This window comes from Desmodus rotundus, chromosome 2 (genome assembly GCF_022682495.2).
Source record: "Desmodus rotundus isolate HL8 chromosome 2, HLdesRot8A.1, whole genome shotgun sequence".
Classification (NCBI taxonomy): Eukaryota; Metazoa; Chordata; class Mammalia; order Chiroptera; family Phyllostomidae; genus Desmodus; species Desmodus rotundus.
Genome location: NC_071388.1, coordinates 102780450 through 102797450, shown reverse-complemented (window position 1 = coordinate 102797450; position 17001 = coordinate 102780450). Strand labels below are relative to the sequence as shown.

The window sequence follows — 17001 nt, the reverse complement described above, 5'->3', positions numbered from 1 at the left end:
GTGCGGAGCCCGAGGCCTGTCCACTGCTGGATCTCCAAAGATTTGGAGAGTGTGTGCAAGGCTGAGGGAGCGGGATAAGGTAGCCTGGTGGGAGAGAAGGTGGCCTATTCTGTAGTTCCTTTTTTCTCCTTACATGGTTTGCACAGGCCTTTCATTCAAAAATGAATGTTTTCCTTTATTTAACCACTTCATATCCACAGTTTTCTTCAGACAGAATCTATTTTAAGAGTTTTAGGGTCTTTAAAAGGATAGGGTAGGTTCGGGCTTCCTTTTATAATTGACTTAACATTCCTATTATATTATCTTCCATGATTTTTTTTTTTTTTTTTTTTTTTTTTTTACAAATTTGATCTGTATTCTGAAGGGAGCCAGTTAAGCTTTCAAGCATGGAAGTGATACATTTTATTTATTTTACTTGCTTTTATCTTTTACAATAATTCAAACACAGAAGAGTTGTAAAAACTGTCATGTACCATTTACCTAGGTCACACACACACACTTCATGGCTGCTGTTGTGATTATTGGTCCTGAGCCATTTGAGAGTTAAAGACGTCATGACACTTTGCCCTTAAATATTTTAGCCTGAATTTCGTAAGAATAAGGAAATTCTGTCATACAATCACAGAACAGTTGTCAAATTCAGGAAACTTAACATTGATGTAATACTATTGTCTAATATATAATTCATTCCAAATCTTTGTCAGTTGTACCCAGTATTGGCAGTGTTTCTTTCTCCTGACCCAGGATCATGCATCACATTTTACTGTTCTGCCCCTTTAGTCTCCTTTAATCTGCAACTTTCCCTCAGCCTTTCTTTGCCACTTAAGACATTGACATTTTTAAGAGATTACAGGCCAGTTTTACAGAATACCTCTCAATTTGGGTTTGTCTGTTTTTTTTAAAAAATTAGATTCAGGTAATAATACATTTTGACAAGAATACAATTGAAGCAATGTTGTATCTGAAAGTGATATATTTTAAATCTTTATTTTAAAAAAGATCAATCTGCCCTGGCTGGTGTGGCTCAGTGGATTGAGTGCTGGCTTGCAAACCAAAGGGTCACCAGTTCGATTCCAGTCAGGGCACATGCCTGGGTTGTGGGCCAGATCTCCAGCTGGGGACTTACGATAGGCAGCCTCACACTGATGTTTCTCTCCCCCTCTTTCTCCTTCCCTTCCTTCCTCTCTCTCTAAAAGTGAACAAATAAAATCTTTTAAAAAATTAAAAATATCAATCTGGCGGCAGACAAAGATTGGGTTGAGGGTAGGGAGGTGGTAAGGGAATATTAGAAATTGGGAGACCAGTTACAGATTCAGAACTGACAAACTTTAAGAAATAATTGGGGCCCTGGCTGGATAGCTCAGTTAGTTAGAGCTTCGTCCCAATACAGGAAGGTTTTAAATTCCCTGGTCAGGGCACATACAAGAATCAACCAATGAATGAATGCATAAATAAATGGAACAACATATTGATGTTTCTCTCTCCCTCTCTCTCTAAAATGTATAATTTTTTTTTAAATCCTTAAAGAAAGAATTGATTGGTGCTCTGGCCAGGTAGCTCAGTTGTTTAGAGCATTGTCCCTGATACGCCAAGGTTGCAGGTTCAATCCCCAGTCAGGGCACATGCAAGAATCAACCAATGAATGCATCAATAAATGGAACAACAAACCAGTGTTTCTCTTTCCTTTCTTCTCTCTCTAAAAATCAATACATTTTTTCAAAAGAAATGACTGACTGGATATAGAAGAGGCATCTAAGATAACTTTGGGTTTTTTTAAAGATTTTATTTATTTATTTTTAAAGAGAGGGGAAGGGAGGGAGAAAGAGGGAGAGTAAATTGATGTGAGAGAGAGACGTCGATCGGTTGCCTCTCATACATGCCCCAACCAGGGGCCAGACCGGTAACCCAGGCATGTGCCTTGACTAGGAATCGAACCAGTGACCTTTCGCTTTCCAGGATGATGCCCCACCAACTGAGCCACACTAGTCAGGGCTAAGATAACTTTGGATGATGTGTTGGTTATCTACTGCTGCTAATAAACTTCTCTAAAACATAGTGCTTAAAACAGAATTCATTATTATCTGTTACAATTCTGTAGATTGACTAGACTCAGCTGAGTGATTCTCACATGGCATGTTTCATGTGTTTTAGTTGGATTTTGGGTGGGGCTTCAAACTAAGGGCTTGAACCAGCTGGATATCCAAGATAGCCACTCACATGGGAAGCAGTAGATCTGGCTGTTGACCGGGAGCCCAGCTGGGGCTGTCAGCAAAGGGCTTACAGGTAGCTTTCTCACATGACTAGCGTTTCTCCTGTCTTGGCATCTGGGTTACTAAAAGGGAACATCCAAAAGCCTTCCTAGCTTTTATACCTGGTTTTCATATTTTGACTTTTTAAAGATTTGTAATAATTTCAGATATACATCTCATTTTTGTTAGTGATCAGTCATTATATTTACCATCTTATTTCTTGGAATTTCTTACTTAAATTAGCCTCTTTTCTCCTTTCATACTCTTTACCGATCCACAAGGCCACAGCCATTGGATCTTTTCATTACTTGGAAGTATAACACTTTTCCTTCACATAGTCTGTTTTGAGAGATACTTTTGGCTAACTCCTTTATTTCATTCTGATCTCCCTTAAGACAAGTGGTTTCACCTAATTTCTCATTTAAAAGATTCATATTAGAAACAGACTTCCCTATTTTGCATCTTTTCTTCCTTGATTTTACAGAATATTATAACTAAAATCTTTCATTCTTTTATTAATGGCCATGCCTTCCTCCTTAGATGTAGCCTAGGGTTTTATTTAACCTGCTATCTGCAATCAAAACAGACACATTATCTATCATCTGCATTGGGTAGAAATATATTATCTTCCACTTGTCTTCCCTTACGCCCTTGTTTTCCACAACTATCTCTGATACAGCCAAGCAAACCTACTTAACAATCCTCATGCCCTTGTACATCCATGGTCCCATTTTCCACACTCACTCTGGGATGATCATCTTATATACATAGTGGTATAATGTCATTAAGATTATGTTAACTGTCTGCTTAGTGACATACTTTTCTGCCTACTGGAGAGACAGGGAAGGAAAAAGACTATCTCTGCCTTCGAGAAGCTTTTAGTCTAATATCGGAATCCAGGACCATATCTTTGGAAGCATGTGTAAGGCTTTTAGGAAAAGCTCATATAGAGAGTTGCAAATAAAGTCTTAGTATAATAACCATAATGATGGAAAAGGACTATACAGTGAACCTGGGATTAGGAATTATACCTAAAAATACAACGTAATTCTGACTGTTCTGTTAAAGTAAAAAAAAAAGAAACATGATGCTCAACATACTTCTCATTGTCTGATAAAGGAAGCCTATCACTTTTTCAAGAGAGATGAACTATTTCCCTGGTATTAAATTCTAAAGGGATTTGTTGCAGGTATCCTTATATAGTGGCATTGAGTAACATAATAGTGTCTTCTTTAGTAGTTCTGCATAAAATGTACTTACCCTTCATGTGAATGTTTCTTATATATACATCAATAGAACCCAAAGCTAAATTCTTAACTTTCAGTCCTGGCTGGTGTGTTTAGTGGATTGAGTGCCGGCCTGCAAACCAAAGGGTCGCCGTGCAATTCCCAATCAGGGCACACGCCTGAGTGGCAGGCCAGGTTCCCAGTAGGGGGCATGTGAGAGGCAACCACACATTGAGGTTTCCCTCTCTCCTTCCCTTCCCCTCTATCTAAATACAAATAAATAAAATCTCTTTTAAAAGATCTTAACTTTCAATTAATAGGAGCTTTCTATAATGAAGCCAAATTCAGAGAGTCAGTGATTTTGGTATTCCAAATAGCTATAGAGACAGGGTCTGGACAATGTACAAAGCCAACCTAATGTCAGGTTTTTAGAAAATGAGAAAGCAAATGCCTTCATCAATTAACAATTATTCTCACTTTAGAGATGAATAGGATGACAACTTAAGATTTAGCTTTTTGGTAAGTGCCTAAAGGACAACATATTCTATGTCATTGATTGCTACCAGATTGAGATCTAAATGCTTTAGATATTTAGATATTCACTTGCTTGTTATTTATGATTGCTTTCATGCTACAGTGACAGAAATAGTTGTGACAGAGACAGTATGGCCCACAAATCCTAAGGTACTTATTATCTGGTCCTTGACAAAAGCATTTTGCCAGGTAGGGAGAAAATGCAGACAACTGTAATTGAACAACAATTAATTAATTAATTAATTAATTTTAAAAAAAGAATTTTGCCAACTCTCTACTAGACTGTTATGAAGAATTGTTATAAGCAAAATGAGGTGAGGCCCTTCTTTGTCCTTGAGCTCCTTTTGCAGGTTCCTTATGGCCTGCATCTAATGTGTGTGATTCTTGTTCCCTCCCCCACCTCTCTTCATGCTGCTCTTGCTTGTGTTACTGCACTAAGCAGCAAGGACCCCATAACCCAGCATGCGTGAATGGGTACCAGGGCTTGTTATTTGTCAAGTGGAAAGGCTCGTGAAGGAGATAATAACAACTTGAGAGATCGTGCTTTGTCAGTAAAAGAGAGATCAAGTGAGGAATGGACTGTTGTTCTCAGTGTTCAGAATATAGTTCTGGGTATGTGTGAATGGAGAAGGGAAGAGATAAGTGTTCGATGTCATTGCCTCATATCCTGACTGGTTAGAGATGAGTTTTCAAGGAAGGGAACAATGTTGGCAAGTGGGATCAGAGAGGAAACATGGATATCACAAGAAACATTCAGTCAGGCAAAAACCCTTAGCATTGTAATTTTTTATGTTCAGATGCTTTGAAGCATAATCCAGAGGTCCCTCTGCTGCTGCAGTCAAGCTGACTGTGGTCAAAGTGTTCTTTGTGTCCACTGAGCTACAGTTACGTCTAACATTTGATCTTGGATGTTTGGTTTGCTCTTGGTCTTTAAGATCTGGTTCATTGATCATTTGCTTATTGGTGCCTACATCTCTGTCTTGAGCTCTGAGTTTGTAGACCATTGACTTCTCCTGATTAAAAACTACGGACTTCCTAAATTCACCTATGCCCAGGCCCTTGGTTTATACCTGAAAAATGCTACTTAGGATTCTTGAGCCGTTACCTTTGGGTTTGGTCTTTTTGCATTCCCTTGTGACTCCAGATAAACCATAATCTCGGGCACACGGATTAGACCCTAAACTACCCACTGTTCTCTGAGTTCTGAATGTCTGTTTAATCTGACCCTATTGTTATTTGTGTCCTTCAGTGAACATAAAATACTTCATTAGAAATAATTAGACCTGTTCGTATTCCAGCCTTCATTTGAGCTGCATCCTATCTGTTAATAAACCAGCCAGATAATTAACTCTTCATTAAACTTTCAACAACAGTACTGTTTGAGTTCTGTGTTGATAATGACTTTTGTATACCAGTGTTCTTTAAATTTTTTCTATTTTGTCAAGAGAATTTAAAAAATTTTAATGTATCTTTTCTGTTTTTCTACTGTTTGTTGATTTGTCTGTTTTCTATATTAATTTAAAATAGACTTATACAATTTTATGTAAAATTGATATAGCCAGAACTTCAAAATAGGGACTCCAAACTTTTAAATAAATAGGACTAGTTTTCAAAAGTTAGATATTGTAACATTTTCCATGATAAAAATAAATGTTAATGTTTTTCGTATTCCTGTTTAGTTGTAATAATAGTTTTGTAGCAAGCATTTTAAAGATCACACTTTGTAATCATTTGTGATAATTAAGTCTCCACCTTGATTCCCAGTGTTCCTCCTAAAGATTAAAGTTGATGTTATTTGAAAAAATTGCTAGGAAGTTAACGTGAATTTACAGTCTGACTTTGGCACTGACAAATTGAAGTGAGCTGTGTAGCTGATTTAAAGAATTCACAAAGTACTTTCCTGGGTTTCAGAATCTGAAGGAAAAAACAGTATCAATTTATAACAGCACATCTTTTTTTCTGTGTGCTTCTAGGGTTACAGGTGAAGTAAAGCACAACATTACCAACACTGTGGTATGCAGAGTGCAAGGAGAATGGAATAGTGTTCTTGAGTTCACTTACAGCAATGGAGAGACAAAGAATGTGGACTTGACTAAACTGGCAGTGACAAAGAAAAGAGTAAGACCTCTGGAAAAGCAGGACCTGTTTGAATCCAGGTATGTCATCTGTTCATCCACCCAGGAAAGAGTCGTAAGCTCTGGACCTTAATCTAAGCCTTTTTAGTAACTTCTGATCTTGGGCAAGTCATTTCACCAGTTTGCATCAGTGCACTCAACTGTAAATGAAAAGGATTTGGTCTGATCTGATGCTCTTAAACCCCTTTCCAGCTACGGCATTATATGATGTAAAAACTAAACATTGGTAAACTGGACAAAATACTAACATTTAACTGAAAAGATTACTATTATCCTTATCATAGAAACTCTTACACATTAGTAACAAAAAGACAGATACCACCCCCCCCCCCAACAGAGAAATGGCAAAGGGCATAAAGAGGTAGTTCACAAAAAAATTTTTTTAAAAAAAGTAGCTCACAAAAATAGGGGGGGAATACCCATTAAGAAAATGAAAGAATGTTCCGTGTAATTAGAATTCAAAGAAATGCAAATTAAACAATAAGACAAAATCATTTTAAAAATAATACCTCTTTGGGTGGAAAAGTATGAACATATAGGTATTTTTATACTGCAGGTTAGAAGGTAAACTGGGACAACGTTCCTAGAGAGTGTTTTGGCAATATATATCACAGGCCTGTACAAGTAAGTGAAGTGGATCTATATGTGTTTATAAGGTGCAGTCTCCAAAATGTGTTGATAGTGTTTACTTCTGGAAAGGAGTACAGGGGTCTGGGACAGGAAGGAGACTGACTTTCACATACCACCCTTTTGTACTGCTTAAATATTATATCATGTGGAAGTATTACTGTATCAATTTTAAAAAGAGTAAAGAAAAACAAGGAAACATTAAATACCTTAAATTAAGGTCATATAAATGGAACCAAATAGTTTAGATGAGTAAAGGGATTAAATACCCATTAAACAATGACTCAGGCTGGGTCAAAAAATAAAACAGTAGTGATTGAAATAAATACTTTTCTAGGGAGTTATCCTAAAGAAGAGATTTTCAAAGTTTGGTCTACAGACCCCTGGGATCCTTGAGATCTTTTCAGGGTATTTCCAATTTAACAAAAATTTTTTCATGATAACGTTAGGACGTCACTTGCCTTTCTCACTGTGTTGGCACTTGCCGTGGTGGCGCAGAAGCAGCGGTGGGGAGCAGCACTGCTGGGCCGCAGCGCCGGCCAGCGCAGCAAGCGGCCCTGTAGTCGTCCTGTTCTTCACTGCCGAGAACGTGCCCTTTTTACTTTTGTATTTTTATTTATTTATATTTTTAAATGCCAGTTTCTTGAAAAAGAATTCCTCTTACTATTCTGCATGACAAATTGGGAGTAGCCATAAAACACTTGTACTCAATACTGAAGTACCGTGGTTATGTGGGAGAAAAGCTCTTGTGCAGTTGAGTTACAAGCAAATTACTCTTCATGAAACACCATTTTTCCTTAAAATAAATATTCACAAACTATAGCTGTTCTAATTTCAGTATTAGATTTTTCTTGTGAATGAGTAATGTGAACATGATACTTCAAAGAAAACAGTTTGTGAGTGTTTGTTACAAATAGTAAAATTTAAATGGAAACAACTAAGTGTTCATTGATGGATAAATAGATAAAGAACTTGTGGGGAGGATGTGTGTGTGTGCACATATATATGGGAATATTATTCAGCCAAAGAAAATGAAGGAGATTCTGCCATTTGTAATAATATGGATGGACGTTGAGGGCATTATGCATACAAAACAAGTCAGACAGAGAAAGACAAATACTGTATGATTTCACATGTGAGGTTTCACTCATGCGGAACCTAATGAACAAACCACAATAACAAGCAAAACAGAGACAGACTTACAGAGACCAGGCTGACTGACTGCTCCAGGGCTGGGGAGGGGTGGGGGTGCAGGGGGTGTTGGAGGGATTGAGGAAAAGAGAAAAAGGACAACAGTGTGGTGATTACAGGGAGGTGGGTGGAGGTAGAAGACGGTATGGGGGGGGAGATAAATGGTGATGGAAAAAAACACAATAAAAAATAAACTTAAAAAAAGAGGCAGAAGTAGGAAGTAAATGAATCAAATGATGGTGGTCAAAAGTTACAAACTTGCAGTTATAAAATAAACAAGCGCTGAGTATGTAATGCACTACATCATGCCGGTAGTTAACACTGCCGTATGGTATATTTTGAAGGTTGTTAGGAGAGTAGATTATAAGAGTTCTCGTAACAAGGGAAAAAGACTTTATTTATTTTTTGTATCTACATAAGATGATGGGGATTAACTAAATTTATTACGGTAATTACTTCACAGTATCAGTCAGTATATTATGCTGAACACGTTAAACTTACCCTGTGCTGTATGTCAATTATATCTCAATAAAACTAGAAAAAATTTAAGCTTCAAGGCAAAATCAGAATTTTGGAAATCTTGCACCTGCCATAATGACCTTAAAAGCTTTCCAAGTAAAAAGTTTTCTGATGAAATTGGTGGTGATATTAATGAATGTGCTCTTTAAATATTATGTAATAAAATATCAACATCTGGAAGATCATATTTTAAATGATTAATGCATGATACTACAAAATTATGCATGAGTAAAAATTCCACTTAAGACACAAATTAGACCAATAGATTTCCATGTAGTAGAGCATGAAAAATTCATTGACATTTTTCACTTTCCACATTGCAGTTAAATTTTAAAAACTAACACTTGTGGAGTTTTGATATAGTATCTAAGAATTTAATTATTTGAAAAATCTATTACAATAGTCTTTCCTTTTCCAGCTATATATCTGTGTGAGGCCATACTTTATATACTGTAAAACAATATATCACAATAAATTAAATGTAGAAGCAGATGTAAGAACCTGGACATTATTAAATAAGATATTTAAGAGATATTGCTGATTATTGTCTTTGCTAAAATTTTATTAAGGACTTTTTTATGTCTACACTCATGGGGGGGGATATCTGTCTACTGTTTTCTTTGGAAGAAAGTTTTTAAATACAAATTCAATATTTTTAGTACCTAGGGCTGTTGAGATTATTTCTTCTTGAGTGAGCTTTGGTGGTTTTTATCTTTCAAGGAATTTGTCAAATTTATTGGCATATAATTAATGAATTATATTAATTTCATGGAATTCATGAAACTTATTGGAATATAGTTCATAATATTCCCGTTTTTTTAAGAGTGTATAGGGTCTATAGTGGCATCACCACGCTCATTCTTCATTGGCTGGCGTCTTCTTTTCCGGGTCAGTGTGATTAAAGGTTTGTTTTATTCAAAGAACTAGTTTTTAGTTTCATTGATTTTTATCTACCTTTCTTTTCCTTTTCATCGATTTCTGCTCTTTTTTTTTTATTTCCTTTGTTCTGCTTATTTTGTGCATTGTATCTATTCCATTTTCTACTTTCTTAAAATAGAAGTTTAGGTCAGGGGTCAGCAGACTTCTTTTGTAAAAGGCCAGGAAGTAAATATCTTAGGCGTAATGGGCCAGATAATTTCTACCACAGTTACTCAGCTCTGCCATCTTAGAACAAAAATAGGGGTAAATTTATGTACAAAAATTGTCAGTGGACCATAGTTTGACCCCTGGGTTAGGTCACTGATTTTTTTTCTTTCCTGATATAAACTTAGAGGGAAATAACTGTGTATTTCCTCTAAGTCTACTTTGTCTATATCCTGCTACTTTGGAACTTTTGATAGGTATTTTTAAATTTCCCTTAGGATTTTATTTGACTCATGAAGTCATTACGTATTGTGTTTAATTTCCAAATATTTGGAGATTTTCCAGATATCTTACCATTATTAATTTCTAGTTTAATTTCATTTGATCAGGGAATGCACTTTGGTTGGCTTCGGTCCTTTAAACTTACTGAGATTTGTTTTATGGCACTCATAATGTTGTATCTGGGTGAATGTTTCATGTGCACTTGACAAGAGTGTGTATTCTGTTGAGCTTAGGGAAAAGCGTTCTGCAAATGTCAATCAGGTCAAGTGGGTTGATAGTATTCTTCTAATCCTCTGTATCTTTACCAATTTTCTGTATACTCATTCACTCATTCTATCAGTAGAGATTAGTTATTGAAATCAGTTACTGAAATTACCAATTATATTGGACATTTCTCTTTGTAGTTCTATAAGATTTTACTTCATATTATTTTAAGTTCTGTTATAAGGGTCGTATACATTTAGGATATTACATATCCAGACATTGACCCTTGATCATTATGAAATGATCCTTCATCCCTGTCATAGTTCTTGCTTTGAATTCTACTTTAATATCAAGTTGTTACTTTAAAAATATAACTTTGTTGAGATACAGTTTACTCATCATAAATTTACCTGTGTCCTGAGCGGTGCAGTCTGATCACCATAGGCAGTTTTAGAGTCTTCTCCTCCCATAAGATCCCTCATGCGCATTTACAGTCAATCCTCATTTTCACCCCTAGTCTCAGGGAACCTATTTTCTCTCTGTATAAATTTCAGATAAATGAAATCATACAAAATGTAATTTCTTGTGCCTACCTTTTTTTACTTAACATGTTGTTGAGGTTCATCCATGATGTAGCATGTATCAGTAGTTCATTTCTTTTTATTACTGAGCAATGCTATATATTTTGCTCTAAGTCTGATATAATTCCATTGTATAATACCACATTTTGTCCTGGCTGGTGTGGCTCAGTGGATTGAGTGCTGGCCTGAGAAATAAAAGGCCACTGGTTTGATTCCCGGTCAGGGCACATGCCTAGGTTGCAGGACAGGTCCCTGGTTGGGGGCATGCAAGAGGCAACCAATCAATGTATCTCTTGCACATCGATGTTTTTCTCCCTCTCTTCCCCTCTGAAAATAAATAATTTTTTTTTAAATAAAGGCTCAGTGGAATACCACATTTTGTCTATCCATTTCCCATTGATGGTCATTTCCAATTTTGAACTATGATGATTAATACTGCTATAAACATTCTCATACAAATCTTTGTGTGGACATGTCATTTCTTTTGGCTAAATACTGGGAATAGGATTGCTGATTTATGTCGTAGTTATGTCTAACTTTTTAAGAAACTGCCAAACTATTTTCCAAAATGACTGTACCATTTTACATTTCCTGATAGCAATGTATGAGGATTCCAATTCTCCACATTCTCATCAGCATTTGTTACTGTCTTGATTAATACACCTGTTCTAGGTGGAATGAGATAGTATCTCATTGTGATGACTGATAATGTGGAGTTTGTTTTTGTGTGCTGATTAGTCATTTCTATATCTTCTCTGATGAAGTGTCTGCTTATATTTTTCTACCCATTTTCAAAAATTGAATCGTTCTTCTTTTTACTGTGTTACAGCAGTTCTTTGTAAATTCTAGATAAAATCCTTTGTAGAGTATGTGTTTTGCAAATATTTTAGTTTGTTGCTCATCATTGCATTGTTAATGTTGTTCTTTTATCAGTAAAGTATTTTTTATTTTGATGAGGTGAAAATACTTGAATTTGTTGCTCATCTTTGCATTGTTAATGGTGTCCTCTTTTCAGTAATTTTTTTTATTTTGATAAGGTGAAATTATAAATGTTTTCTTTTATCGATATGGTTTAGGGTGTTGCATCTAAGAAATCTTTGCTTAACCCAAAGTATCAAAGATATTCTAAAAGTTGTATTGTAAGGTGAAGGTCTAAGGTCATCTTTTTGCATGCGGAAATCCAGCTATCTCAGTACCATTTGTTGAACAGACTATATCCTACTTTCCCCAAAGAATTGTCTTGGCATTTTTCCTTTGCCTGGAGTTTGTTTAGCTTCCCCCTCCCTACACTATGCCGGTAAACTATACTCGGTGAGTTGGAGTTGTTTCCCTTCTCTTCAGGATTACTGTCCTGTGCTGCCTTTTGCTCAATATCTGAGCAATATTGTTTGTTTCATTCTATAAGGTAGGAGGGTAAGTGTGGTGCCCATTACATCGTCATGTCCAGAAGCAGAAGTGATCTCTTATAGTTCAGCTTAAATTTTTTTCTTTTTGTTTAGAATTTTGTAAGTTTCTTAAAAATAAAAATCTTGGTTTTATAACTTAAAATATAAATGATTTTTAATTAAAAGAGAAGAAGCATCATCAGCATTTTGGACATTAATATCAGGAACATATCAGTGTTTTTGTAACTCATAGGCATGAAATTATAGATCTGATTTAGGACACATAATTTTTAAAATTTACTGTTAATTTTGAGGATAGCAGTTCTATTTAATATCATCTTGAGGAATGTTTGTAAAACGTGTGACTTTCTGATTTCAGACGATTGTGGAAAAATGTCACAGACTCTCTGAGAGAATCTGAAATTGATAAGGCCACAGAGCATAAACGTGCCCTGGAAGAACGCCAGAGGACTGAAGAAAGGCATCGTATTGAAACAGGCACACCCTGGAAAACCAAATATTTTATTAAAGAGGTATGTTCTACCTGTCTTCAGACCAAAGTTCATTGCCTGCTTATTGAGAAGTGTAGCTCAGTAGCCTTTCTTGAATTGTTATCACTCACACATCTCCATTTCTAAAAATAGTCCAGCTTAACCGTGAGCAGTTTTATGAACTTTTCACAATTTGTCAAAACAAAATAGTTCAACTCTGGTCAGGTGACTCAGTTGGTTGGAGCGTTGTCCCATACACCAAAGGGTTGAAATAGATTTGGGGACTTAATTGGCCACAAATGAAAATGCTAACAAAATCTTTAATTATAATAATAAAACATATGGTTTATAATTTTATTGTCTTTGTACCACACTGAAGTTCTGTGTTTGCTTTCAGAGACCACTTTGTTATTTGTTATTGTTGTTCCACTCATTCATGCATTCATTGACTGTTTCTTATATGTGCTCTGACTGGGAATTGAACCTGCAAGCTTGGTGTGTTGGGACAACACTCCAACCAACCAAGCTAGCTAGTCAGACAGGCCAGAAACCACATTTTAAGGGAGACATTGGAAGCTTAATTGGCTACACAAAAGAAGTGACTAGAATCTTGGCAGCATTTAAGGAAAAAATAATGAAGTGGGGGTGTTTAGCCTGAAAAACAAAAATAGGAGCCATTCGTTATAACCTTCTAATATATGTAGGCTTATTACATAGTACTTTTTAAATCAGTTCTAATGGCAGACTTGAGCTAAGCCCAAACTACTAGGAAGCACATTTTGAGTTTAACATAATGACCTATGTAGAAGAGTTTAATGCACTGTTTTTGCAGTTGAACTAAATGATTTCTGAAGTCTTTTCTAAATTTAAAGATTTTGTTTTATTTATTACTTTCTGGTAGCCTCAGAAAGGTGAATAATGAACCAGATCTGACATCAAGAAAAGTTTTCTTGTCTATAGCCGGGTCTAAGGATACCCACTGAATTTTAATATTGGTCCATCACGATGGTATCTTGAAAAAGTAATTTGAATGAGATTTTTACATTGTGGGAATTTATCGCCAGTGGGCAGGGTGAGGAGGTGGATGGAAAATTACTAAGAATAACTTGATTAGGTATCAGGGGTAAGGGGTTAGGAAGAGAGGCACTTGACTGGATAATTATGGATGGGAGAAGAGGAGTTTGAATGGCTATTAAGGACAAAGTGATTCTTGATAAACTGGTTTATCAGGATTTTTTTTTGCTAAAACTGGGCTCAGCAGGCCAAGATGAGGCAGGGAGAGGGTCCGTGTCACTATGAGCCAAATAATTCATGGCCTTAAGTCATTTTTGGAACGAGGAGGATAAATATATAAAAATATTTCTTAAATATAAATAAATTGAAGGTGTTGGGATTAAGGATAGAGGTTCAAAGCCTACTGCTTCTCCTAGTGCCATAAACAACAAGCACTGAACTTTAGTCATGGCTGCTGTGGCCTCAACTCTGCCAGGCCCCTGCCCCAGGATTGTGCATTTGCTGCTGCTCCTTTTGCCCTCACCTGGCCTTCTCCTGTCTTTAGTTTAGTGTCTCACTCTACCTTTATCTCCTTGTGGTACCCTCTGTTCACAGGAACAAGAGAAAACTAATGGAGTAGAGTCAGGAAAAAACTAGAAAGCAACGCTTGGGTACTGGAGATGCCAGTGAGAGGGAGAGAACAGGCAGGACCTTCATGACCATTTATTTGTGCTCCACCTGCTGCCTCAACGTGCAGCTTCTCAGCAAAACTGGCAGAAGTGCTGCAAATGACCTGTGCAAAATAAAGGGTTCGTGGGGCTCAGACTGGATCCTCTTGGACCAGAACTTCTCACCTAAGCTGAGCCAAACCACAGGCATTGTTTCATGTCCCACTTAAGCACAGAGATTTTTTACCTTTACAGAAACTCTTTGTTTTTAAATGTGAGAATAGAATTCCATTTCATTTCAGCGAGGGTGTTGCTTTTGGTTTTGGTTATTGATTCTGAAAATATTAAAGGAATGGTTCTTTAATTTACTCTTCTGCTTGTTTCAGGGAGATGGCTGGGTTTATCACAAACCCCTTTGGAAAACAATTCCAGCAACACAACCAGCAGAGTGACACACACTATCTAATACTCGACCAAATGAAATTCTTCTCTGTTTACCCTAAATCCTCCCCAAATGGAGTCATTGCACTGAGTGACCTGCTTCCCGATTGCAGACTGAAACTAGCTAAACACGAATGTACCTGTTAGGGCACCGCAGAGCCGCAGCGAGACCAAAGTGTTGAAGAAGCACTATGGACCTCCCACCACCTACCTGTCCACCTGATGTGAGCAATATCATCTGAAACCCTCTCATCTGACTTGTTGGATGATTAATCTTTTATCCAGTTCCTGCTCCTAAGCTAAATTTGAATCCCCTATTTTTGCATGGGGGCAACAGATTAACACAACAGTGAAAAACTTAATGACTTTCATTTCTTTATAGTGAAAAGTGAAGTCTCTTTCAGAGTCTGTGCTTTGCTTCCTGTCAGTAACTGTAAGTAGTCATTGCTCATAAAAAACCAAGAAGAGGAGAAAGTCAACCCAGAAGTGGACTCAGCCATTGTGCCTGAAATCAGTGTTAAAAAAAAAAAATCAACCAAGTTGTAGTAACAAGGCATTCTGTTCCTTCAAAGAGACTGTGTGCCTGTGTCTGCGGATCTTATCCATCATCCACCTCCGCTGGAACTCTCTTTTAAAAAGTATATTTATAAATTGATTCAAATTCTAACCATGGAGAACTTTTTCTTCTGAGCATTTTAATATACTTGAAAACAACATTGACTTGAAAAATTTCAGAGCATTTTTCAATACCTAGTTTTATTAAATATTACACTTGAGAGACAGTTTTTAAAATATGTTCATGTCAATATGAGATTTTGGCCTTTCTCAAGAACTGAGGCATTAAAGAACATAGCAAATACTAAAAAAAATAAAACTGTTACTTTTTTTGTACTTTTTTTCCACTTGTAGGTTATTATCCAGTATTATGTTTTATCCCTTTGGATAAGTATACTTTATCTTACCTGTTTTCATTCAAAATTCAAAACAACTCTTCATATTTGTCAGTAATTCAGAAGTTACATATGGTACTGAGAACATGTACAGTATGGTTTTACTATATTTTCTTTTCAAGGAAACTCAAATGCTGAAGAAAGTATGAAATCAAAAGATATCAGGAAATTGTATTCAGGTAAAAATCTTTTTTAAATAGGTATTTTATTGAGGTTAAAGAATTTCTGTCAACTAAAAGAATAGTGCTAATTACGGCTATCATCATTCATTCAAGTATTTATTGAGCACCTACTGATGGTGCTCAGTACTTGTTACTGCAGCTACCTTAATTTTCCAAGAGTGGTGCCTTATTCTGTTTCTTCTGATGTGGTCTTCCAGTCAGTGTGTGTAATACATACCTGTTTCCATCAGCCATTGTAGGTGGCTGTGTCTGTTACGTCATCATAAGAAATTTAAGCTTTGTGCTCTGAATAAATTGTGTTTTATTGAAGGGGTTAATAGGATGAAAACAACAAAACAATTTTTTCAACAAATTGTAAATTACAAGAAAATAATTGGTTTATGTACAACCATTTTAATGATTCCCTTGTTCATTTTTGCTGTGAAATGCACTGAAAAAAATCTCAAAGTGAGTTATAGTTCATGTGTTGGGGAGATTAAAAATTAATAAAATTAGAGAACAGTGATGCCTTTGTCTGTTTTATGAATGGAGAGAAATTGGAAATTCATATTTTAGTGGAGTTTTGCCCTGTTTTTTGAGAGACATTGATTTTTTTTCTTTAAATCCTTATTTTCAGGAATCTCTTAGATAAAGGAGTAAATTTAATGAGTTTTTAAATTCTTATGAAAAACAGTACATTTACTCTATGAAATCTCCCCATATTATTGGACTGAACTCTTCGGCAGGAGTGAAATACTACTGCTTTAGGGTCATTGTTTCACTTTGTCCTTCTCTGCTGGCCGTCTCCCCTCTCCTAGCCGCAGGCCCCAGAGAGTGAGGAAGGAGAACATCTACTTCCAGAAGCCACACCTTATCCCCTGACAAGAGCTGGAGGCTTTTTTTGGTTTTTGTTTTTGTTTGTTTTGTTTTGTTTTAGCTACACCTTGATACTTGGCCAGGGAGGGAAATGAGTCTTTGTAGCAATTTGGGGGGGATAAACTTTGTATCTCTTTTTGGGGGGATAAAGTTAAATGCACACTCCTTCTGGCTACTAGGAATTGTATGTCAAGAAGTCCAAAGTGACTTTTGGACTTTGCCATTCGAAGTGACAAAATGAAAATGTTCTGACTGTGTATTTGGGCTTTGAAGAAGTTATTGCTCAGAAGGTTTAGTGCCCACTTGAAGTCACTTAGCCTTTATTCTTTCAATAAACATCTGTTGAATATTCCTTTGGGGCTGGATGGCGCATTAGACTCTGACGTGGCAAGTATTATCCCTGTC

At 36.3% G+C, this 17001-nt stretch overlaps 1 protein-coding gene across 1 annotated transcript in view; it reads left to right on the top strand.

Annotated features, from left to right (window-relative positions):
- OSBPL11 (oxysterol binding protein like 11) overlaps nt 1-16246 on the top strand; it is a 92817-nt gene extending 76571 nt beyond the window's left edge. Inside the window, exons 11-13 of the mRNA XM_024578084.3 lie at nt 5983-6165; nt 12396-12549; nt 14555-16246. Of these exons, the coding sequence (XP_024433852.2) occupies nt 5983-6165; nt 12396-12549; nt 14555-14620 (403 nt within the window). The 3' untranslated portion in view covers nt 14621-16246. The remainder of the gene's footprint in view (nt 1-5982; nt 6166-12395; nt 12550-14554) is intronic.
- The last annotated feature ends 755 nt before the right edge of the window (nt 16247-17001 follow it).